This window comes from Dermacentor silvarum, chromosome 4, assembly GCF_013339745.2.
Source record: "Dermacentor silvarum isolate Dsil-2018 chromosome 4, BIME_Dsil_1.4, whole genome shotgun sequence".
Taxonomy (NCBI): domain Eukaryota; kingdom Metazoa; phylum Arthropoda; class Arachnida; order Ixodida; family Ixodidae; genus Dermacentor; species Dermacentor silvarum.
This window is the reverse complement of record NC_051157.2, coordinates 122,818,658-122,845,207: the sequence shown is the minus strand read 5'-3', so window position 1 is coordinate 122,845,207 and position 26,550 is coordinate 122,818,658. Positions and strand designations below refer to the sequence as shown.

General features: G+C 50.5%; 1 protein-coding gene across 5 annotated transcripts in view; it reads right to left on the bottom strand.

The window, feature by feature from the left end:
• The window catches only part of LOC119450610 (ETS homologous factor), a 450,939-nt gene that overhangs the window by 114,418 nt on the left and 309,971 nt on the right, over window positions 1-26,550 (bottom strand). Inside the window, exon 1 of one of the 5 annotated variants that reach the window (XM_049666022.1) lies at window positions 12,094-12,373. The exons of 2 other annotated variants lie outside the window; for them this stretch is intronic. In XM_049666022.1, coding sequence (XP_049521979.1) covers window positions 12,094-12,275 — 182 coding nt within the window. In that variant the 5' untranslated portion in view covers window positions 12,276-12,373. Of the gene's footprint in view, window positions 1-12,093; window positions 12,374-26,550 lie in introns of those variants that run through there. 2 more of the 5 variants (XM_049666020.1, XM_049666021.1) reach the window with 2 other exon arrangements.

Here is a 26,550-nt window from a genome sequence, read left to right as displayed (position 1 = left end):
ACCGTGCTGCACGTAACTGGTGCCAGAACACGCGGTGCCGGCTCGGCTTCCGATTGCCGTGGCGCATGCAACTGCGTGCGTATGCAATAAGTGCCCGTTCGGCCCTCCCGTGGCGCGTCCTCCGCGCCGTGGCATGCCGTGGCTGGCTTCGCGTGCCGCCGGGGACCCATTAGGTCAGTCACAGCCGGCTGACGATGACGTCGTCGGAAGTGGCGGCCGCCTCTACTCCCGCGTATCGCCGCGACGAATCTCGCGCGACTGCTCGAAGGACTCCGCCCGCTGTGTGGGGCACGCGAACGCTAGACCGTTGCTGCTGATGCCATGCTGCTATAGGCATCTGTTCCTACCTGTGCAGTGCGAGCAGCGTGGATTCGAGAACCGTGACGACGCGGAGGACAGGCTTTCGTGGAAATGAGCTCCGAGCTTGCGGTCACCTCAAACATGACGAGGATCACTCGAGGACGAAAAAAGAAAAAAAAGTTATCTCTATACATCGCGCGCCCCATACGTTGCCGAGGGAGGTTGGCGCGGATGATGTGAGAAACAGCGGTCGCTTCATCTTGATGTGGCGCGGGGGTTTAGAACGGGTATACACCCGGTGAGAGTCCTTAGCCACTGGAGGCGCAGTCATCTGTCCAGGTCTGAGATGTCCCGCTGAGTGTCTGCATCGTAAGCGACATTCGAAACACTTGGCGGGGGTTTCCTGTTCGAACCTCGTGTCCGTAGTGGAGAGAACCGGGACGGAAGTACGGGAATTGTCTCTTCCTCAGCAAACTAGCGCCGGGATGATCTCAGAACCCCTGGCAGGTCTGTGTTGCGCTAGCGCCAAACGCGGCTTCGCGGTTGTCCCGACTGTGCTCAGCGCGAAAGCTACGTCGATACCGGCGGCGGCGTGCAGGCTAGCTTCTCCCGCTCGCAGGCAGCCTTGCGCGGCCAAGGTCGCTTTCCATTTCTCCCTGTGGGCCGCCGCGGTGCCGGCACTTCGCAAGAACGGATCGGAGGAGAGGGGCTCTCCAACAACCGCGCAATAAGGACGGCGCCGCGCCGTGCACTGTAAGATGGGAAGTGCACCTACGGAGATGTGGGTATAAGTACATTGGCGTAAGTGTACGCGCGCACTTTAACCGCTGGCTGTCGAGTGGACCTGACGAGATAAAGAACGAGCCCCGGGGAGTGCCCCGTTGGAGTGTACAATGAAGGAGTAGACCCCGCGTTTCAGTTGCGCGCTATAGAGGAAGATGTTCGAGTCGCTGTGAGAAGGAAATGAGGAGGAAAGCAAGCGGAGGTGATACTAAGTTGTGGGTGAGGTCGAGAAGTGTGACGGGCACGATTGCATGAGGCACAGTGACTGAAAAGAAGAGGTCTGCCGTCGTAATGCCGACCTTTTGCGTCAAGGAGCTGAGCGGATGCTTCCTTAATATGCCAGCGTATAACGTACACGATAGGCGTTTTTCTTCGTCTCTGTCCGTCCTCGCAGGTAAGTACCAACACCCACCCTCGTCACCCTGTTTTAGGGGAATTCCTACGGAAAAAAAAAGAAAATGACGGACGTAAAGACCGTTTACGTTTTATAATGGAGGGTTTCGCCGAATCTCAACTCTTTTGCGCGTTGAGATGGGACGAAACCTTCGAGAGGCATTAGCCGAAACAAAGGTAGGAAACGACCCTGCGGGGTAACGCCAGCGCCGTGCATGGCCTGGCAGTGGAAAGGTACCTGCAGTTGGTGCTGAATCACGAGCGCTCGAACTGAGTCGGTGCGAGTCCGCTGCCGCTGCGTTCGTGTCCTTCTTTCATTTACTTACTTTGTCCCGTAGTATACTGTCGAGCTCCTTCCTGGCCTCACCTACCATTCGTACCTCAGCGAGCCGTGAGATACGCCATCCTTTCCCAAACTTTTGGAGTCGGCGAAAGGAGCAAAAATCTAGGCCAGAGTATACATAACCCGCCAAATAAACAGAGAGTGTAAGAGAGAAAGAGAGTATTTGAGCAGCCGGCATGGCGCGCGCGGCCTTCCGAACGCACACATACACACCGACGCCGTCCACCAGGGCGCGCAAGCGACGCTGGCGGAGCATGGCAGATTGGCGCGCCCTGGGAACCTGGAGGCTGCTCCCTTTGGGACACCGCGCTTTGATGGAGGTCTCGAGCGCTTATTGCGAAGAAACGCGCCGCATTATTCAACGTTCTGTCGTGGTCATCCCTTCGGGGTACTCTCGCTGACGCCATTTCTTGCGTCCAGCTAGGCGTTAGATGCCGCGGCCGCACCGCGCCGAGACAATGGACGGCGGGCTAGCCAAGACGAGAACGGTCGTTAGCGAGCGCGTGAAATAAAGAAGAAAGAAAAAGGGAAATCTCGAAAACGCGCGTGTTCGTTAGCACCTAAAGCGTTAGCAAGCAGAACCGCATATAGCGAGAGGGAAGAGCATGCGGATCAAGATTTGTCCGCCCACCAGCGGCGCGTGTCTTTTTTTTTTTTGTCCTGTTCGCTTCCCGAAACAAAAACAGAATGGAGCGTCACACAAGTGCCCGATCTCACTCGCACTCACTTCTTTTTCGTCTCTCTCTCTCTCTCTTTCTTTCTTTTTTCATCCCTTCCTTCTCGTGCGTTTACACTCGACTGAGTCGCCTCGCACGCGCCGACACCTCCCAGAAGGAGACGGAACAAAAATGGAAGAGAAGGTGTCGCGCAGCCATCACCGTCCTACTTGGAAGCCGCGAACTAACCTATGACGTCTTTCGGCCTCAGTTCTGACGCAAAAGCGAGGATCAAGGGGTATATACATAGCGGGCGCCGCAAGCCGGTTTCTCTTCGGGCGGCCGGCGGAACTTCATGCAGACCTCGAGCCAGCTTCGTGTATCAGGCGTAAATTTGTCAGGGCTAGACTCGTTAACGAATCCACGGAATTGCCACGTTATGCGCGCTCCTCAGGTTTCGCTTTGTCTTCTTCACAAGCATTGTTTTATATTTAATTAGAGAGCGCACGCTATATAGGCCTTATTACTACACGTGGGCATTTTTAGCAGTTACTCGGAGCTGGACCCTAGCCGCAAGTGCGTCATTTGGAAAAAAAAAAAAAAAAAGTCGAGAGACTTGCGAAAACGGGAAAGGGACGCGGACTATTGCGCACAGTGGTGGTTCCGGAGACTGTTGGGGTTTTGCGTCAGAGAGTTGCATAGAAGAAACGATGCGTCCTCGAAGAGTCTGGGTTAATTTCTTTAGCCACCTAAACGCATTCATTATAAGCATGCAAATGTCAATTCACCATGGCAGTTTGTCTCCGGCCATAATTGCAATGGACGAGCGAACAGAAATATGTACAAATAAAAAAGAAGGCTGTTCTTAGGAAAGAGTTGCGTGTTCTCCACTATAATCGCACTGGAAGAGTCACTATTTGTGATTTCGCGTGCGAAATCATCCTCTTAATGCAAAGTTGTTTTTTGTAATCCCCTGCTATACACAGCTGTCCTGCCGACTTCGCATATATATATATATATATATATATATATATATATATATATATATATATATATATATCCTCGCACGCGCACCTTTTCAAAGAAGGTATTGATTTTGTTACGAGAAATGCCTGCAGCTATTTACAAGTATTTACGGTCACACAGGCATAATATAAACGAAAGTGGCGTGGCAGTTCGCGCGCGGCCCCTTTTCCACTTCCTCCTTACCTAAGGTAATTAACAAAACGTCCTCATCCTCTTCAGCCCTGTGACAGAATATTCCCGCGGTTGCAATGTATTTCTTTCGTCTGATCATTATTTCTCACGGAAATGATGTCACAGCTATATCTATATATGCGGTTATCTGTCGGCTCAAGACGCGCGCCCACGAATATCCGAAATTTCGTGATAGTTCTACCCCGATTGTATGGCGCAAGAGTCTCGACTAATCAAATTCTTGACTAATCAGGCGACGCGAGTAGTGTCGTATACTTTCTAGAACGTACGCAACGTATACAAGCGATTACTTCCGGAATGCACAGCGATAATGTTAAACAGCAGACGCACTTCATTCACGACTTGAGATTGGACATTGGACTCTGCTCGCCGCTGTAGTTGGGATTTTAGTTTTGCGTACACGTCTTTATGAGCGCAAGTTCATTCGACAAGTAGTTAAATTCTTAGCTCAGACTGTTGGCAAATTCATAACTGCCATTACAAAGTGACAGAATATCCTCGTAAATATTCGCCGTCACGTATGGTCTCCCATATCGGCATCTGCCTATACATGGGGCCTTCAATAGCGCACCCATGAGACCTCGAGCCCTGCATGGGTGCTAGAACGAAGTCACATAATGGCAGACAAGAGAACGAACGCGAAGCGGAGGCCTAACTGCAGCGAGGGATGACGCGGAAATTTCTCATTAAGGGGGCAAATTAAGCGCCGGGAAAACTGCAAGAAGAAGAATACAAGAATAAAAACGCTCGCGCGCGCGCCTTCTGAGCTCGGTCGTGCGTCGCGTGTAATTACGGTGTCGAGTCCGTCACGGCTGGCGAACAAGCGGGTGCTAAGAGACAAACAAAACGAGAATGGTATATACATCGCGTTCGCCCATTGCTGGAAGAAGCACAAGAAGAAGAATTCTCAGGGCGTATCTAGGTTCTCCGAGCCGTACACACACACACATACAGTTTGCGAGTGAGTCAACTGGAGTCGCGCGCGCGCGCGCGGGAAATACACCTCGGCATCAAGGCCGCAGCCGGCCCTTATCTATACTCTTTGGAGAAGCACACGTCGCGCCGTCGACCACTGCGAATGCCTGAGTATACTGTATACTGTGAAATGTTGCGCACGGAACGAGGAGAGGTGGCAGCGCATTATGGCGACAGTTCACACGAAACACGTATACCTTTCGAATGTGCTCACACGCAAGCGATGACGCTAAATAAATGGGGGATTTTTTTTTTCTTCCTCGGCACACATTTCGTGAGCTTGCAACAGCGAAACCTCGTTATCGCGAAGTGGTGCTCTGAAGAAATTAAGCGTGGAAAAAAAACAACAGAAAAGCGGATTCTGCAATTCGTAGAACAGTGCGTGACCCAACACCGTTGCGAGAAATGGTTACATGCCGTGCTAACTATAACCACAAGTGGCTTTCACTTTCGCTGTAACGAGGCTCGTTGCGTTTGTAGCCCGAAGCAACGTGGATGTTGTATAGGAAGGGTTGTAGTTTAGCTGCGTAAAGAGAGGTTGAGTTGTTTGAGCAAACAGCTAGACCTCGCCGTCACTGAGCTGCCTATATAGACGAGAGTATGCTGTGGGGGTTATATACCAAAAGTGTACCGCGGTCTCTTGTTTAACGTGCTGAGCCGTTATTTCGTCATGATTATTATCATTTGCGATAATTTTTGTCGACCTTTGTCATTGGCTCGCCCAATTAACGCGGAGCTGCAGTTATATCCGGGATCGGACACTTGGTTGGACGGATGATAAGAGTGGAAAAATAAAAATAAAAAATGGAGTTATACTCCCTCGAGCACAAGTATGCGGACCAGAGATTCTTCGATGAAGCCGATCTTCTTCTGGGCCTACAAAAAGGTTACCTGAAATTGAAGACCGGAGTCCAGGCTTGCCATTAAAAACTTTCCACTGCACTCGTCAAATTCAGTTTCTATACGTAGGAACAAATTCAGTATTTTTTCGGCGACCCTGCGGTCCTTATATGTTTCGCTCACAGGTACACATGCGACCGCAGGTGTCTCACATCAAAATTACGCCCGAGTACAAGAGGTACCACGGCGATTTTTTGGCGACCACTGAGAACCGGTTACCCGCGATACATTTCTAATGCCTGCGGGAACGCAGTCGCGTTCATAAGCGAAGGCGCGTATACGTCACTTTCTCCCCAGCCTTGGAGTTTGTTCTAGCAAAGCGCGCGCTGCGAAAGTCCACAAACTAATATCTTGGCAATCGCCGCCGCGCTTCGGAAATAATAAACAGCGCGGACCGATACGGAGGCCGCGGGAACTCTCCGGTGGGGCTTCCCCTAGCCAGCTAGGCCTGTGTTGGCACACTTTCACCCACAGAGATGAGGTCGGTACGTTCGCGTCATGCGATCCCGACCTGCTCACCTCGGTTTGCCCGGCATAGTTTTTTTCGCGTTAACTACTTGTTTACCGCCGGCCGGCACAAAAGACGCGCCTGGGAAAACGGTCCTGACTAAGCGGTTAGTACGACGTTAAAAGAAATAAAAGACAAGGGAAAAAAAAAAAACGCAGGAGTCGCGCCGTCGCGGGAACTGAGCTGCTGACACGCCTAACGGGAATTTAGCATCAGCAGCCGACTCCAAGGCGTTCGACTCCTCTCTATATAAACGCCTCGCACCCTTAGAGGTGTAATTTTGTCCGGCAACGATGATCGCCGTCGCAGTGGTTCCTTTGGTTAAAGTCGCGTAAACGAGGCCCTTTCTTGTCGTAAGCGCTGTGCGAGTGAATAGCGTTCTGACACTATGCACAAAGGACGGGCAGAAGAACGGCGTTAGAGACGGGAAACGCGCGTGAAGTGTGGTGACTATTATTACACCCTTAATTGTGGCACTCCTCCGGTTAACCTTAAACTACCTCTCTGTCTCGTTGTGGCACGAAATTACGGCTATAACGGTGAAGGATGTTTAAGAATTACGCCGGCTTGACAATGAAAAAAACGTGGCGTGTGTAGCTGAGAAGCTTCTGCGGTTGAGAAGGGGTGAAAGGCAGCAGCGCAATTTAAGCGATTCGTCACCGCTACATCAGCTTAGCAGCGCGTCCGTGGGTTATAAGTAATATATAACTTAATTGGCCAGTGACCTGCAGGGGCTATATAGTACAAATAGCGGACTGTATAACTCTATATTCCTAGGCAGATAGATGCTAGAGGGAGAAAAGCAGAACGAGAGGCAGGGAGGTCAATCGGACCGTATAGCAAATACAAGGACTTTGGGACAATGTTTCTTTTTTACTCCTTTGCTTTTTCGTTTCTCGAGTGCCTTTAACGGTATACCCGGATGATACCAATCATAAGCAGCGACGGAAAAACGCGGGAGATGTGCTGAGGATATCGAGTTTTTCATAAAAGACGCGAAGCAAAAATAAAAATGAAAATGAAAACTCGCCATGAATAAAATGAAGCTCTTGACAATCCTGGCGGTAAGTCTGATCGGTAGTGCTAGAACACAGCATGTAAAGACACGACATTCCCGCGTACAGTCGGCATCGAAAGACTACGTATTTAAGAAAACGATGAATGCCCGAGCTGTTTATGACCGTGCCCAATAACCTGAACACTACATTTTTCGCGTGCACTACAGCACACGCTGAAAATCTGAATACCAGGCACAGCCTGCCAATATATGCTTTTTTTTTCGGATCACGCCTTGCGTAGAATGATGACACGAACCGTACGCGCATGCGAATGTACAGAAAGACACACGCGGGAAATAACGAAAGCCGCAAGTAAATTGCGTCAGATACTAAGGACAATGCGGGATCGGAGGGTCGCAGTTGGTGCATGTAACAGGCAGCAGTGGCAATTCCCTACTTTTGAATCTGGTATAATAGAGACGACCAAGCGCCCAGCGGCGAAGCCTCCCCAGAGGTTGTGAAGCGGTGTTTTCCCAGCCGTTATATACGCGCGTACAATTGCTGTGAGAAACCTGAGTTGCGTCAGAGATTCGCGTCCTTGTACACTACAGCCAGATCTGTCCGGTACACTGAACGGCCAGAAAAAGAGAGAGAGAGCGAGAGACGAAGTCCATATCAGTCACGTAGAAGTGGAAAGACACAAAGGGGATTCCCCTTCCAGCTCAAGTTATTCCACAGAACGCGGCACTCTGCGGTGTAAAGCGCAGTGTGCTTCGATTTGCGGCGTAAATGAAGCCTCTAACCGAATAAGCGCTCACGTGGACACAGTCTCCACGAAGAAAGCGAACCCCGCGTTTTCCACGATGCACGCATTGCGTATCTGTCAGCACAGGACTTTGCTATGTGCTCTGTCACGTGGTTGTTTGACTTTATCGTCGAGAAAGCGAGATGGAGAAAAAGAAAATGCGCAAGACAACGAGTTACGAACGACCAGTTCTGGCATATATACGCAATAGACGACGCAAATTAGCCTCGTCTGACGCATTGCGGTGGCGATTAGAACGAAAGCCAAGAGAAGGAGAACCCCAAGACAGACAATTGGCTGGGCGTGCCCAGCTACATCGCGCGAACCTGAGCTTCGAGTGTATCCAGTATACCACGCGGCTAAGCACGAATCGATGCCCGGCGCCGTCACGTGATGCGATTTTAGACGCCCGATGCATGCGGCTAAATGATTAATTATTCATGAAGCCGCGACACAGCGAAGCGAGCAGGCAGGCGAGCGTTCGTCGGAATTGATCGTATAACAAAGCGCGCACCTAGGCGGCTGCACGGTGGCCTCGGGTGTAATAAAAGGGGCGCGCGTTAAGTGATTTAACGCACTCACCACGGAGCCTCAAAATTACGTTCTTTATTTCTTTATTTTTTTTTTCACGCGCGTAAATACTACGACCGACTGCGGTGTTAAAAGGAGGAACGGCGCAGGGGAAAGGTATGCGGGGAGGGAGGACAATTAACAGACGCGTTCTCGGAAGTGGCCGCGAGTTTTTTTTATTATTTGCACTAGCGTCTATATGCACGCCTCACGTCGCCAGCAGGATGCTGGCACGTACAGAGGTCAAGGAAACACGCGCGAACCGCAGCTCGCCAAGTGGCCAGCTAACTAGACGGGCGCCGAAATGTGGAGAAAAACACGGCGCCCAGCAGCACGAGGACTAAGAAGAGGGACTAAGAAGAGGGAGACCTGCGTTAGAGGGAGCGTGTGATTGGCGACTGTACGCTTTGTCCTTCCATTTGTGTATGCGTGCGTGTGTGACGAGTGAAAGTGGGTTAGAGGAAACACTGTGTTCCTCCGTGTGACTGTTGTTGTTGCTGAAACGTTCATCGAAGTGAAAAAAAAAAAAAGTGTGCTGTGCGTATACACGTGCGTGCGTATGCGTGCGTGCGTGTTTGTGTTCTACGAAGCCTGCCTCACGATGGTCGTTCGAGCTTCACCAGAGCAGCGACGTTTTTTTTTTTTTTTTCGCGCAGCATAACAGCTGTATAGTTTGCGATCCGCGTGACGAGGCTGCGCACCGTATATACACAGTGCCACACGCAGTTCGACTGCAGCGCGCCACGCGGGTGGCAACCGCAGCTGCAGCCGTGGGCGCCACGCGTGGTACCGCAACCTGTACTCGAAAGCGCACGAGTTTAGCGACGAGGGAGGATGAGAGGAGGGAGGGGGTTAGAGTGGAGAGGAGGGTGCTGTTTGCGCAGCGGCACCGCGCTGCAGCCGCCCTGGTCTCCAAACTTTAGCCGCTGGGCTGGCTGCTAGCTATCGCCCGAGCGACCTCACCCATCGCGCATTCGACAACGCGGAACATACTACGCAGGAGAAGATTCCTCGGAGATGGGTAGAGGGTGCCAAATTTACCGAGTCCACATGGTCACCGTCATACCTACACAGCAGGGGGCCCCTCGAGTGCCGTTTTCGATCCGAGCCGGCTAACCGACTGACAGTTCTCGTCGCGCGCAGCGAGACTGTTTAGCGAGGGGTTGCCATGTTCCCTTCGCCAAACAGCTTCGTTCCTCATCCGCGTCTCAATGTTGGCGTGCAGAGAAAACCGCGCCTGCGCGACCAGCTGCAGCCACCGCTCGCTGATGCAATCATGGATGAACAAAGAGCCAAGGGCGCACGGTTCGCGTTTCGGCTTACGCTTGAAGGTGTATAGTGACACGACATTTCAAACCAGTCATTTTCCTTGCTTTAAATGAATGCGTGAGTCCTCTAAACACTGGTAAAAATACCGGCAAAAAGTCGACAGTGGGCCAACAAATTTCATATATTATACCGGTGCCACGCGTACACGTCTGACCGCGATCGGGGCCGATCCGCATCGAGCTTGATCCGGATCGAGTGTTGCTACACGGTCACTCGGGATCGCGATCTGGTGGGATCCGGATCCGGACAATCGCGATCCGTGAATCGCGATCAGGCCTCTTGATCGGATCAGGCCTCTTGATCGGATCAGGCCTCTTGATCGGTTCAGGCCTCTTGATCGCGATCGCAGGCTGCCATCTGCGCCCTCTAGCGCAGTATTCTGAAAACGCTAAAGACAAAAAGTGAAGACAGCTCCGTAAAACACGTTTAAACACCTTTTTATCAGCAATACTAAACTGTAAAATTGAAATATCGCCCAAATTTAACCATATTTTACAAATATAAATTTGTAGCCAAGGCATTATGCAATTCTGAGAGTTGCAGACGATCAGCAGACGATAGTAACTCGATCCGGATCGTTTGACCGTGTAGCAGCGACGAATTGTTGATCGCGATCAAGAAATGCGATCCGGATCGGCCCTGATCGCGATCAGAAGTGTACGTGTGACACCGGTATTATACGTGTTTGTACAAACCAGTTTTCGGCTTCTGCGCCTAAGAGATGGACGCACCATGCACAGCGTCACTGTACGAGAAATATAAGCACAGATTCAACTAATTAAGGGACATGCGCTAATTAACTTCCTAATTAATTACTTTACGGCACATACTGCAATTTACAAATTGTAGCCGGTGAGTTTGCAAACGCATCCACAATGAAATGAATTTCCAGGAGGGCACCGCTTTCGCGATATGATTTTCTAAAATGTGGGACGAAATGCATGGGTGTTCCAGCTACTTTTTCGCTTCAATGTTTAAAACAATGTTTTGTTACAAAAGTAAGAGGAGCAACAGTGTATTTTTACGGCGGGTTTGTTGGCGCATATCTCCAAACTGGTGTCATTCTGGAAATTCATTCCAAGTGGATAGGCTTGCAAACTCAACGGCTGCAATTCGTAAATTGCATTATGTGACGTAAAGTAATCAGTTAAGATGTTAATTACTGAATATTTTAGTTGACCGAACACGTGTTTCGGTTTCTCGCGCAAGTATAATGTCCGCCTCTCCGAATAATCCAGCTCAACGACTATAGAACCACGTTATCTGCAACACGCGATTCTTAAAAATTGCGCAAAGCTTAAAAATAATCACACCGCATGACCACATGGCCGCATTTACGTGTACGACGCGTTCCCGGCGCCTCTTCCGCGTTACGGCAGAACTGCGAGTCGCGCTGTAATATACCGACTGAAAAACGAAAAGCGAATTTCGGATTTGGGAGGTTACTCAGTATTGCGTTCAACTGAACAGCTGGCGTCACGCGACGCGGTACCCAAAAATACGCCGGAAATTTGTCACGTGCCGTTACCGCTTTACAAAGAACAGTGCACGTGGAACCGACAGAGTTCTAATCGAGCACTTGCAACGTGCCATGTTTCGATTTTTCTTTACTGCGCTTCAGATATGGCTGTGGAATCGTGAATAATGCCGGCGCGGCAGCTGGTCATGTCGCGTTCCCCCGTATGCGCGGATGCCGTTCATATATACTACACGAAACTACAGAGCACCATTGACGAAAAGAAAGAAAGACAGGGAAGTGAAAATGCCACGGTGCATTACGGGAGGGGAAAGCCGCGATGATGCGAGATACGCGTACACAGCGAACGCACTCGGTGACATGAGAGGTCTAAGTGATATGATTTGGGCGAGTTGGTAATGCATCGCGAAATGATGCTTGCGCTAGAAGACGTGGACAAAGAAAGGGGAGTGCAGAACACACAAAGCGCTTCGTGTGCCCAGAGGGGGTATTGTGTAAGAGTCCACCTAGTGGACTGTCCATTGCGGCTGTCGATGATTGGCTGCAGCTGCACGAGCGAGAAGGAGACTGGATGGGGGCGCACCTCACTTCTGCAGCTGCAGCTAATCAGCGGCGGCCAACAATGGACAGTTCACTATATAGGTGGACTCCTACAGAATACCTCCCCTGTACTCCCCCTTTCTGTGTACACGTCTTCTAGCGCGAAGACCATTTCGGAAGACATGAAAGACACACGCGGACTCGACGCAAATCCCACCCACAGAGGGTGAGCAAACGTCGCCGCGGTGCCGAAACATCGCAGCCATATAGCATAGCGGAAACAAGGAGCATCTCTCACTGGGCGGCCATCCTGGACAGGTTGAGCGGCACCGAACGCCGGTGCGACGGGTGGTGCCACCGCTCCAGCTCGTACTGGTGCAGCTCCAGGGCCGGGTGGTGGAGCGCGCCGAGGTGCCACCAAGGTGGCTCGGCGCCACGCAGCGTCTCGCCGGTGCCCGCTGCCATCATGAGCGTCGTCATGTACGCACCCGCGGCGACGAGAACCGTTGGCCCGACACGCCACACACAAAGGAGGTTTATACGAGGAACCCCGCTTCGACGATCGCGCACTCTAATAAAACTGCGTCGTCGAGCCGCCTGTGTCAGCGCGATACATCCCCCCCCCCCCCCCCCCCCTCCATCGACACTCGCATGTGCAGCCCACTGACGTCGCCGTCGCCAGGCACACGTGCCCCGAGCGACGCACGCACACGAACGAGCACGCAGGGACGCAGCCGCCGTGGCGTGTAACTACGTGCGCGTGGGCTGCTGGCGGTGGCCCGAGCCAACAACACATGGCGCCGCACCGAGTCCGCAGTTGTGCCCCTGCAAACGCCAACGATTCGGCACCACCGCGAACTGCAGTGCATGGCGACGACTGACACACCGGCGTCAGCGGCAGGTGTTGCAGGCGGAATTGGCGGCAGCTATGTGTACGCGGGTGTACAGGAGGGCCACATGCACAGGAGCTGCGAGGCCCATGTAGGAAGGGGACCACGTGACGGGAAACGCGACCGAGGTTGCTTTTGGGAATGCGCATCCGGTCACAGAAACGTTTTCGCAGTGCGAAAACGTTTCTCGTGGAGAGAGGTATACGGTCATATATAGAGTTTGTTGTACGAATGCGCGATGTCAGATTGCGCCTGTGGCAACACTCGAGGCAGTTAGGAACGACACGTAACAACGCCAATCGGATCGGAAAGTACGCAAAAAACCCTCACTGCACGTTACGAAGGCCCATATACGGAGGCACGTTCAGCCTGGTACTGAACCATGAACTTCAGAGTTGGTACGATGAGGTCTAGTTGAGGTGATGAGGTCTAGGTGAGGTGATACGATGAGGTGATAAAACGATACACGCGCGCCTATACACTCACTGGGGCAATGTGCGATAAGCGGACACGTTCGATGACGAATCACGCACGGGGGAAATGTCTGATTATACCCCCTCGACAATAACACGGCAGTATATTATTAGATGTCTCGGACCGTTGTCGACCGATGTGAAAGACCAACAATAAAAAACAAAGGCATCAGATATAGAAAGGACCGTACGTAGGAGGTTGCAAAGTTTGCCTTCATAGCAGCAAAAACTGCTCTTGAGATATTCAAATTCCAATTTATTTACCAGAAAATAAGCTGGAAGGTCCGCTGGGCTAAAAGCCACGAGAACGGCTTGACTGCAGGGCCCAGGATAGGAAGTGCATGCTCTTTGGCCGGTCTTTCACGTAAAGGTGTGCTTCCTACTTGCTCCGTCTGCGCCGCGACGGTCGATCTATACCGTGCACAGCCACGAACGCTGACCGGACTTAGACTAAAACCGACAGCACTACAGTTAAACACTTATCCTTAGCAAGAAACAGCGAAGGCCACGAAATGCATGTTGCGGATATATAAGCTCGAAATAGCCTAAAGAGGCGCCGGAAAGTAACCGAAAACACAGTCCATGCGAAATCATAGATTACGTCTATAGTGGCGAATTGTTTTACAACTAACGACGCACGCAACCTCACGTCATTTTTTCATTCGCACAACAATTTGGCGCTCTGGAGAAGCCGGCGATGCGTTTGTTGGCAACATTTCAAATGATACAATCAGTCAATCAATCAATCAACCACGCATAGACCGCTTTTAAAGCGAGCGACCTCAAGCGAGGAAGAGGCAGTTCGCTGGTCCTCTACAATCGCTGGCTGCCACACAATCGATGCAGTTCGTAATAACAACGCCAAACGGGATCTGCCGTTCCGCACGCTCTTTAACTCCCTGCTTTGCTGCCTCGTCCTGCCGCCCGTACACAGCGATATACAGGCGGGCACGTAACGCACATAACAGGCGCGAACTCGCGCAGCTGCGCGCAACTTGATCGTTTCTTTTTGTTTTAATCTTGCTCGCTTCCCATTCCTCTCTCTGCATTATCGTCGTATATAGCTCATCGCGAGGATCCCTCTTGTCGCAGTGACGCAAGCAGACAGGCACAGCCACTGCAGCAGCGGTGGGGAAGGACGTGCCTTTCCTATTTGTATGTTGTTGTTATAATGGATTTTTTTTTTGAAAAAAAAAAAACGAGCAGTGCAGGCTGACATAAGCCACGATGCGCTGCGTGCACCCCTCGCGAATATCGAAGCCGGCACACACTATTTGACACACACGCCGAGCTGGTTGACGCGAGGGAGGCATGTGCGCGCGCCATCGATCGACTGTCGCGATAAGCTCGCATCTGCGAGGCTGTGTACACACACGGTCGGTCGCACGGGCTGGGCCCCGTTACTGCGATCCGTGGAAGCGATCGAGGCTGGCACAGTTGGTGCGACGCACCCTCCGGCAGCAGCGAAAGTTTACAGATCCCGGCAGTTGGCTGTTACAGATGAAAGTAAAGGAAGAATAAAAAAAAAAAAAAAAAAAACTGACAAATGCGCCTCCTGGGCAAGCTCTGAAAGGCGTGGCCGTTTGGTTGCGTAGATTATATAGGACGCCCATTTTTAAAGGTATACATATAAGACATGGATGGAGGAATGATATGGACCAAGAACGCTGCTCTGTCGCTACGTTCGAACGCTCCAGTCTACATGTCGGTCATGCATGTTTCATTAAGATTCAGTGTTTGACAGGGAACTTGAGTTTTTCTCTTTTTTTTTCTTTTTGAAGACACGTGTGCGCTATGACTGTTCTACGGTGTAAAAGGCGCCATAGTACCGCAGAAAAGAGGTTATTGTCGCCTACATTTCAGCTGATTTATCGACACTGTGCTTGACAATGTTGAGAAAGGTGTGAAAGACACGTTCGTGACGTCCAGCGCCTCGCGTTTTACGTGCGGGAACTATAGCCGCAACTCTACTCACACCTAAGCGGCAGCCTTCTTCTTCTTCTTTCTGGAGTTTTACGTGCCAAAACCAGTCTTGATTATGAGACACGCCGTAGCAGAGGGATCCGGATTAATTTTGACCACCTGGGGTTCTTTAACGTGCACTACAACGCAAGCAGACGGGCGTTTTTCGCATTTCGCCTCCATCGAAATGCGGCCGCCGCGGCCGGGATTCGATCCCGCGATCTCGATCGTGCACAGCAGCGCAACGCCTTAGCTGACTGAGCCACCCCGGCGCGTTAAGCGGCAGCCAGTACGCCCTGTATAGAGGATTATGAGTGTGCTTGACTTCGGTGACGTGCATGGTTAAGTGGTAACCAGCAGCCGACGACAACGTTTACTCTTTAGGACACATTCAATATCAATAAAGAATTGCAAATCGCGCTGATGCAATGCAAAAATCGTCATCTCTGTGTCTAGTCCAATTCTATGGCCAGCGCACCAACAGCTGTTGGCACTTCTGTACGACCGCTGCTGCAAAGATTCGAGTTGAAATCCAGCTTTGCAGTAGGTACTTTGCTGACAATGGTTACACTTCCCCCTGGGATACAGTGCTGCGTCACCACTCGCGTCCGTCGATTCACAGTAAAGCAATTTTCGTAGAGAGAGGCACGTCGTGAACCCGACGATATGTCCGGCCAAGTCCCAGGACCGTCAAATACGAAGAGCCAACAACGAGTCGATAAACATGAAAATATCGATGTATCGCTGCACTCACGAAGCATTCTAAGCATAATACACGATAAAAGAACGGCAGTCTCGGTAATGTAATTCTACTGATGCGAAAACCGAAAACAGAGAACGCTCACGAATGCAATAAATCGCATTGCTCCTATACAGTTGTACAGGGACTCAAGCATGCATGTAGGCAGTAGGCGGATTAATGAGAGATTTAGTAAACTTTATTTCCCCTCGTCTCAGGCGCGAGGGCTCACAGGATGATTTAATTTACGGACAACACCAACGGCCGGCCCGATCCGCGCCAACTGACTGACGTACACGACGAGCTGTGGAGCGCTGGAGCACACGTCGTTGACTGTTGCGTGAACCACGTGGCATCAAGGTCGGTGGTCGCAGGCACTCGTGCAGGAGCTTCGATGCGGTCGCGTGCGCCAGGAACCGCGGCTCGCGCTCAACAGGCCGGCCGGCCTAACGACTGAATCAATAGGGTCAGGGTCAATGGTGGCCCGGAGAGAGCTTCGAGTATATGCACACACACGCCGCATGCAGGTCCGTGGACACGAAAAGATCTGGCCTCAATCGGCAGCAGAAAGAAGGCTCAATCCTCTGAGGATTTTGCGTTGACGTATAGGGAACTACGGGTGTCAGCGACAGCGTCTGACGAAGCACTGGCGCCAAAATAAAAGCCAGAGATGTGACGACGTTGCAACACACGGGCTTAGCGTGGCATGCGTGACATATAGAGACGGTAAACTTAGCGCTGACTTCAAGGGCATTCTCCGAACTTGATCTAAAGGAGGTTCGCCTCGTAGGTTTGGACGCTTTCTGCCATCACGACGCGGTGTCCCGGGGTGATCATCAGTTTCGGCAATGTCACTTGCAGTGGTCGTTGAGTGACCGAGCTAGAGGGCGGGATTTCTGTCGGTTCATGCGTGAGGCGTCGCGCTAGAAGTCACGTCACCCAAAAAGTCAAACACTATCCACGAAAGTGATCAGTTCAGAATACCCGTTCAAACATCACCTCTATGACTATACGGCTTGGCAGTGGAACGAATGGCATATATAGTCGCCGCGTTGTTTCACCTTTTTGCTAAGTGTAGCTCACCATAACTGAAAGAGAGAGAGAGAGAGTGAGGTGGGCCCTCGTTTACATGCACAATAACGTCTTCGTGGGTAAAGTAAAAACCGAAAGGACACATTCCGTGGCTTCGACATATATGTAGTGCATATTGTGGTGTACAACAAGTGTCAATATTCTAGCGGCTGCGTTTGTGGCTTATCGGCAAAAGCGCCAACGACCTCAACTCGAGATCACCAGTTAATTTTGTCGCTAAGAGTTGTTCTCGGTATGTCTTATCTTCCGCAGCACGCTCCATTCAGATAATATTCGCAGAGTGGTCGCGGCAGTATCTGACAAATGTAACGAGTGAGGAGAGGTTACCTGACTGCTCGTCAGCGCTGACTAGATTACATTTTTAAACAACAAAGGGCGCTAGGTCCACTCGGAGCGCTATGTTTCCTTTAGATGTACACCAATCTCTACAATAGACGATGTCGACACTCGTTTGAGGAATAAAGCAACGCTAAAACAGAGTTGGCTTTCCAAATGCAAATTATGAGGTTTGGCCTACTGATGCCACACATGGGCTATCGGGACGCCATTGCAGAAAGAAAAAAAAATAGGAGGGGGGGGGGAAGCAACGGCTCCAGTATCATTATGAACAGCTGGAGGGCTGGGAATTCAACGGTTGACCTCGTGCTTAGCAGCAGAACATAGCTTTTAAGCGATAGTTGCCGCTCACGTAGGATAACCTCGTAGATTTTGCATACGCAGTCATCGTAAGAAGTATACAAGCACGATGTCGCGTTCCAGAGCTAAGACTGACAGCGTCGGGACAGCAAACGAGCCGTAAACAAATGTAGCGTCACTGTGAGATAAGTTCTCGAGGCGTGGCAATGACGGATTCACCCACAGGATGGACGAAACGGGCAAGTTCTTCTGGGAGGGGCGGGCGGGGGGCAAGGAACGCGCCGACAAGAGGAAACTGCACGGGCAGCTACACGCCGAGGGACGAAAAGAAAAACAAACACGGAACGAATCGATACAGCAGAGGGAGAGAGGGGGTGAGAGAGTGGCGGCGGTGCCTAAGAACTGCGTGCGAGAGGCGGGGATTAAGAAAGAGAAAGAGAACCCGTTAGAAAAGGCGCCGACGAACCCAACAACAGCACCGGAGGCGAACTTGCACACGCGCGCGAGCGAGGACATCCTTGGTGGCGCGAAACAACTACGGTCGCGCAAAAGCCGGAGGGAGGATGTCACCGAAGCTCCTCTCTCTCTCTCTCTCTCTCGCCGAACGCTAGAGGAATAGAAAAATAAATAAAATAACGAAGCACGCGGCGCGAGACACGCGCTCTACAACAACGTCGCGGGGCAAAAGAAACACGCGAGAAGGCAAAAAAAAAAAATAAATAAATAAAAAAAATAGAAAGAGAGGTGGCGCGGGAACTGAGAGAAAGTGCCGATGCCCCCGCGAGCCTCAGCAGACCGCAGGCTCGCAAGCGACCGCCTCCAAGCCGTAGCAGACGACACGTCTTTCCTTCCTCAACAGACGACGCTCGGAGACGGCAAGCCGTCTGCTGCCTTAGCAGGCGATGGGGGAGACGGCTAGCAAAGAAAACAAAAGCAGCCTAGGCTAATCCTTCTACACTCGTGCGGCTAAACGTGTCGCAACGGGCTGCGGGGCTTCTCAACGGATTTCGCGCGGACCGTGGCGTGCGAAGCCCGCTACGCGGCGCCCTGCGGGGATTTTTGGTTCTCCTGTTTCTCTCAGCCGTCGTAGCATCGCGATGTATGCTAAAACGGCGGCGCAAACAAGGCTCTCCCGGGCCTCACCACCAACGCGGACGCCGCGTCGCACGCGAATACCCTCCCCTCCCGTATTTAGGCCCGCGAGATTCTATCGCCCAGCGCGTATTTCTTGTGTTTTCTCTTTTGTTTCAGCTAACGTTCGTTCCGTCTCGGACCGTTGGGTATCTTGAGGAAAGAAAAGCGCGGTCATGCAAATGACCTCTCCTCCAGGGCCCGCTTGCACCCAACAGACCACAGCGCGTCGTCCGCTGACGTTCGCCGTGCTGATCCTATGTACCGCTGGCCGGCGCGTACATACTTCTTTTGTTTTCTTTGCCGCTGCGAGCTTCCCATCGTTTTTTGCGTGTCTTCGGGTTCCAAGCTCCGTCTGACTACGGGAGAGGCTTGTTTATGACCGCCACTGCGTGTCGGGGTCAGGGTAGCATACATTATCCACTTCACTTGACGCAGAAAAAACCTCGGACGTACGCGACCAAGGCGCATATCGAAGTATGGGACCTTTGGACCAGCGGCCATGAGAAACGTCTTAGTCAGGTTGCGAACTGCGCGTACCAGCGATAACGCACGAGTTCTGCTGAGGGGCTAAGCGTGAAAACTGCATGGAGACGTATAGTGAATGTTACTCGAAACCCTGCAAACGTTGTAGAGGGAATAGAAGTGTCGGCACTCAAATTTCAGCAAACCAGAAGGTAATCCACTCGTGGTATAGTTCTATTCCGCACAGTACTTCCTATGCACATAGATGCATTCCGAGAAAGACATAGTCTCTAGCCTTCCATTGAGACACGCGTTAAATTATATAGCTCGTAATATTACACTGCGTGTAATCTCAGCACTGAGACAGCCCACTGCGATCAGGATTTCTCCCGCAGAAACTTGACCTCGTTGGTCCAAGTGCGTAACCGACTAGATCGACTGAAGAAATTATCGTCGTTGAAATAATCATTTAACGGCAAAGCTGGACGACCGACCAATCGCCCATCGAATACAGTTGTAGCGTACCGCCCGGTAATGGCCTAAAAGTGCTGAATTATAGCGTAAACCATGTAAGGCAGGCTGTGTAGAGTCGGTAGTTACCACTGTCGGGCCGACCCACATAGCACCTTACTTGAGGTATAGATCTCCAGCGCGCAAGCAAGTAAGTCAGCATGGACGAGCGGAATATGAGTTCTACATGCGGGCATACGCTCGGGCGACCAGGGCGTCGCTATAGAGGCGTTGGGGCTGGAATTTGGTGACCGGCAAAGCGCTTCGCATATTACAGCATTGCGAAACGTACTAGCGAGCAGGCAGCTAAAAATTAAGCGAAAAAAAAAAAACAGGTGAAGGCAATGAAGAAAAACCCTAAAAAGCGTATATACGCAGTTGACAGGTAAACCGAGATAGCGAGGAAAGAAACAAAAACGAAAGCAAAAGCTGGCTGCGCGCTGTGTATACGAGTACCGTTCCTGCAGCAGAGGACAGCTTTGTTGGTGTCACTTTCGCTCAACGTTCGTTCGCAGGCTGCTCGCATATGCGGAGGTTTTCACGATGTGTTTAACGTATAACATGTGCAGCGAAGTACGGCGCGGTTACGGCACCCCGCAGTTGTCTGCGAGGCACGTGAACGCGGCGTTGTATATACGAACAGCGCACGCGAGTGGAATTTCGGCGTGCGCGATTCGACGTCGTACGACCTGTCGTAAGAATAACTTCTCCGAAGCAGCTTTCCATCGGATTCCACCGGGTGGCAATACAGTGGGAACGCCGCCATCTTTTCGTACGGGGGAGAGGAGAGAGACGGAAGAAAGGGGAAAGGCAGGGAGGTTAACCAGAGAGGGGAAGCTTCGGTTTGCTATCCTACGCTGGGGAGTGAGGGGAGCGTGAGGTAAATTGACAGGAAAGTAGGGATAGACATAGAAAGGGAGCACGAGTGTATAGTACATACGTATACATATACGGACGAACGAATGCCATATCTGAGCCACCGAGGAACGTCTCGTCTGTTATGTCAGATAAGGGCAAAGTTCTAGTTACTAAACGAATATATTCGAGAGATCCCGCGAGCCACCACGCGGCCAGTCCTCTTGTCGCGTTCCGTGGATGCGACCTCGGGCGCGCCCGGAGGACAACAGGAAGTTTTTCCCACCATACACCACGGGGCGCGCAAAAACGTTTGCCGCGGCGCGCTTCAGGCAAGTGTGACGGTGGCTGTTTGTATATATATATAATATATATATATATATATATATATATATATATATATATATATATATATATATATATATACAAACGCTGCACTGAGACCGCTACACAACCCAGAGCTTCCAACCACCGGGGTGTATAAATGCGCGTTCGCGTGGCGACCATTTGGTCGCCGCGCGGAGAAGCAACATCGAGCATCATTTGCGGCACGCGTGTTTTTTGTCGCGATTTACTCCTGTAAATCTCATTTCTAAGTGTGCCTGTTCTTTTTTTCTAGATTGGTAATTCTCTCTCTCTCTCGCCGTATATGCATATACGACACAGATCTGCTCCGCCCAGTACGCAGTCATTAGGAGAACAAACCGACTAAGAGGCTCTCTCTCTCATGAGCCCCGAATGTGCACGAAAGAAGAGAGAGACGTTGAGAGGAGGAGAGAAAAAAAAATAAGAGGCAGCGAAGCGAGGAGAAGGGCGCAATCAGGGAGAGAGTGGGGGGCCTTAAGAGCGCGCGCTTTAATGCCCGCTGTACGTTCTGGCACTGACACGAGGATCAGGCGATTACGCGCGGGATACAAGTGCGAGCAGCTTCCCCCGCTTCTATACCGTGTTTGAGGACACAGCGCCACTTCGCGCATGCGCTGTAGTCGTGTTAGCGTCACTTGCGAACAACAGAGCGTGCTCCGCGCAGTTTACGCGACGATTGCTGGACGCCGCAGAGGATACGTATAGGGAACTCCTCTCATCCAAAAAAAAAAAAAAAAAAAAAGGGTGAGCAGGTTCAAGTCGGCACGTGACGAGGAACGCGTCCACCTCGTGGTCATTTTTTCCCCAGCCGTGTATTGAGCGACATGTGTCTGACATTGAAAATGCTGAAGGTGAGGGCGCGGGAGAAGAGTGGAGGCGGATAACGTCGAAAATACTGTTGGGATGTAGAGAAAGCTAGGATGTATTGAGAGTCGCGTGATCACAATCACACGTGGTATACTCTGGCTAAATCCTGCTGAGATGCGTAAGGTGGAAGAAGTTCAGAAAAAAAAAGCAGCAATGCCGGTCATGACTGTAGAAGAGCGCTACAAAGAATGCAGTTCCATGAATGTCGAAAACGAAACTTTGTAAACGTAAAAAGAAAGTAATATCGCTTTCTTCCGGGAACTAGCTCACTGCTTCACTGTCAGGCGCTCTGCCCGAGTGATCTATGTACATGGAACAGTGCATAGCGCTCTGGGTTCTAACAAGCTCTGCGTAGGCTAAACTACAACTTAAAAAAAAAAGAAAAAAAAAGAAACAAACAAAACGAACTAGTGAAAGAAGGACATCTCTTCCCCTCGGCGGATGACGATCTCGCTGCTTAACCTTAGCGCGGCCGTTATAATGGAGGACCTACAGTCGCAGCCGTGCGGCGATTGCGTTCTTTTGCTCGCCTCGTTCGAATTACTACCTACGCGTAGCGGCGGAAACCCGTAATAGCGTTCGGCAGCGTCACAGTGCGTTTTATTGCCCGCGCACACACCAGCCCCGCCGGGAATCCGACGCACATGGAAGGTCGCTATCGAAAAGCAATAAGAGAGACAGACAGAACTGCGCTTGCGATGCGAGTTCGATCGCGGAAGGCTCGTCGAGATGTCCCATCGACAGCGTCGGACCTTGAAACTCGCGCCAAGGTCACGCGGGGATCGCTGCCGCGATTTGTGGCCGCTTTTTATCACCGCGCACGACGCGGTCACTCTCTTCCCAAACCACCGCCGGCGAGATGGAGATCGCGACGGGCCATGCAAAACAGCAAGTCTTGTCTTGTTCTTTTTTTTTTTTTTTTTGTCGAGCTTCGTCTCTTTCGCCTGTTAGCTGTCAGTAGGGACGCATAAATCCTGCCCGTAATGAGGCTGCGACGAGTGCTTGCGTGTATTGCAAATGATGCGGCAGCTCGCACATCATATATAGCTTTGTAGACGAACACAAAAATGAACCTGTATGTGGTAAGCGAGTTCTCTGCAAGGATTCCCAGCGTCTGAGGAGGCCAATGTTGCTAATGGATGCACAATCTTTCCAGTGCTGCTTCAAAGCAAAACCTTTCCCTAGGCCTAGAGATTTTCTTGCGGTTGTTTGGGGAAAAGGGGAAATGCGCTGAAATTCAGGAAAAAAAATTATCATTTTGCGACGGCATTTCCCGTCTTAGCTGGCTATACTGCCGAATAAAGACTGCAGTTGGTGCCGACCGGTTCTTTATAGTCATCTATTTCCGCATTGATTATATTAATCATTAAGAAAACATAAATTACGCAAACAAATAAATAAATGAAGAGCTCATCAACTAATAATTGCGTCGCAAGTGCTCCCCTATAATGAAGATAGCAATGCTGCAACAGCGAGTTGACCCGACGGCTAACGCCATTCCGCGCCGCCGACCCAATGATTGTAACACTTTGTAGCCCCGTCATCCTTTGGTGCAAGAGTCCTGTTCAAGTCTAGCACGCAAACACACACACCCACGTGAAAAAAAAAAAAAAAAGTGGCTGTTGACACGGTGTTTCCAGATGCAGTAGGAAAGGGAACACGCTTTAGAGTGATGTATCAGCAGCAGTGTATATAGGCCAATACCAAATTTACTACCGACATCGCAGCCGGTCGTCAGGCTAATAAACGCCAAAGCCACCATCGTATACAGGTATACGGTGTAAGGCAAAACGTCTTACGTTTGGTATCGCTCCCAATACTTTATCGAACGACCACGAGTGGAAAGTTCGAGTGGAAACGCGGTATACACGTGTCCACGAAGAACAACGTCGCCGTAGTGGCGCGCCATGCACACGGCTCCCGCTGTTCAGTGGACCGCCTGGCGAGAACTCGGCGAAACACGAAATACTCGGAAAAGAATGAGCACGAGCGCTCTGAATTCGGGGCATCGCCCGCGAATACCTACGGGGCACAGATGACCGTGGCCGATAGAAAAGACGCTCCTTTATATGTATATATATATATATATATATATATATATATATATATATATATATGCTGCCGCTTCGAGATGTAACGAACATAGGAGTTCCTACAAGCTGCGATCCTTCATGACACCATGGGAGCAATGGTTAGTTCGTGGATTTGGCTAATCTTCGTGCTTCCGGCTTAAAACGTTCTTGTGACGTTATTCGTTATCTTTCGAAAATGCCTATGGCATTCAAAGTTCTAACAAGCACCTCGATTCGAGTCTCTGCGAGCATGCGTATAATCTCTGCATTTATAATGTGACATGCCGTTGAAAATGATCTATCTTGTATGTAAGTTTAGGCGATTCGACGCACAAGCTCGTCATTCCGGGGCAGACTGCGCTCGCCATATACTTGCTGCTCCTAACGCCAGAACTCCCTCTAGTGATTGTTGTTAGAAACTCTATTGTAGTAATGAGCACCGCCAGGGATTATGCACTCGCCGCGGCTGCTTGGTGGATTTCGTGCTGAGTTGCCAAGCACGAGGTCGCGGGATCGAATCCCGGCAGCGGCGGCCGCATTTCGATGGGGGCGAAATGCAAAAAAAAAAAAAAAAAAAAAAAGCGCACGTGTACCTTGCATCGGCGCATGTTAAAGAACCCCAGGTGGCCAAAATTATTTCGGAGTCTCCCACTACGGCGTGCCTCATAATCATGTCGTTGTTTTGTCACGTAAAACCCGAAATTCAATTAATTAATTAATTATTTAAACAATCACACGGGCCAGCTTGAACACACGGGACACTAATTCGGCCGCATAAACTAATTGAGCTGCAACCATCAGTAGACAAGAAACAGAACACGGCGCAGAGTCTGACGCGCGATCCTAATTTTTTTGCTCATCTTCTTTTTTTTTTTAATTTTTATTTTAGTGACGAGTCAGCCGACTGCACAAGGTCAAACGTTAAAATGCCTGGTTGCTATATATAACAACAGCAGGGAAAAAAAAAGAGAACTAAATACTGAAACGAAGTGGAACAGCTCTTTGAGCAACTCAATGTAGTTAGCACATGTTTCGGGACAAGCGCTCAACTCATAATTTGCCTGCTTTAATGCACTGGCACATCTCATATGACTGTTACCGCCTGTGTAAAGTTGTGTTTACAGTAACGGATAAATAGTTACACTTGCGTTAGAAGCCTTTTTGATTTTTTTCTTATGCATTTTTAACGAGAGCTTCCTTATAGGACGCAAGCAATCCCATTCTGATCGTTCCGGTTGCTGCGGCTTTTAGATTAGCATCGACGTTCAAAACATTGCAAAAATGTTGAACGGCCGACTGCTACAACTACTACCTGTCGGCAATTGTGCCTAAGCATAAAATGGCCTGTCGTATTGCGGATGTTTCATTTAATTGCCTGGATTGAGTTAGGCATGCAGTGTTCTCTGGAACACAACTGATGTATAGGCAGTGGGAAAGCGAATATCGGTACGACCCAATCAACGAATTTTCCAAGAAAAGTTGCGATACAGTGTCGGCTCCTGCGAGTCGTCTGCGCTCATAGGCGGCATGTTTCGAGCGCGAGGGGCGACCGCGCCCCCAGCGACGACGTTTCGGATTTCAGCGTGCCTCGCTCTCCGTGAACGTGCGATGGCGCCCTCGTTGATTCCACGAGAGACGACGTTTGCGCGCGGACACGCGTTGAGGTCCCAATCGTGGACTTGATGCTTCGCCATTTGGTGTTTGCTGTGTTATGCACTCTGTCGTGCCTGCACCTATAGTCGCCGTCATACTTAGCAAAAACACCCCTTTTAAGCGCCTTTTAGTAACTCTTGCGGAGGGTGCTGATTTCAGGTTGGCGCGTTTTGAAGGTGCTGGCGCAGTCTGTCTTCCTTCGAAGCCATTTGTTGTTTGCTTCTGAGAGCGTTTATTCGTTATAGTTAGGTCTATATAAATATGTCTTCGTTGTTCGGGTTATGTCTGATGGTGGCTGTGCCTGTATATCCAGCGGGGTGGTAAACTGATGGGCATGTGAGGGCATACTATCATAAAAGCGTGGCGTTTCAATACGACGCTTCAGTAACGATGTAACTCTATGTGTGTGCCCGCCTCGACGGAACCTTATAAGATTAAAGAAAGAGGTTACGGAGCGTCAGTAATTACAAAATTAGCCGCTGGAATTTGTGAGCCCTATAACCGAAGCGCTGAAAAAAGGCACCTCCTAAACCTGTGAGTGCAGACACTAAGTTCTTGTGAGCGTTTGAGAGTCGCTCGCTGCAAGATTGACGTCGCCATCACTCGTGCACGATTGTCACCAAGTAAAGACGCGATATCACACATGGATGTCAACGCGATAACCACGCTAAGAGTCACGGACAAGACGAACCATTGCAGCAAAGTTAAACTGGTGAGGTGGCGGACGTAAGGCCGCAAACTTGACTTTTTTTAAAGAGATTCCTGCGAAGCTATATAGCATTCATTCTCTGACAAACATTAAAAGCAGTAATAGCTGGTATTAGCTGCGATATCATTTGACATGGCGTGTGCATTCATTTAGACGCATACTGTGCATATATATTTTTTTCTTGGGTATTTGTTGGGAGGGGGCAGGAACCCATCGCGCTTCAGGGTTGTGTACGATGAGCATAGCATGTAAACATATTCACAACCCTAAGTTAAAAAAGAAGCTTGTTCGTGGAAAGCAAAAAAGCAGACTCAACACGTATAGACATACGCCCA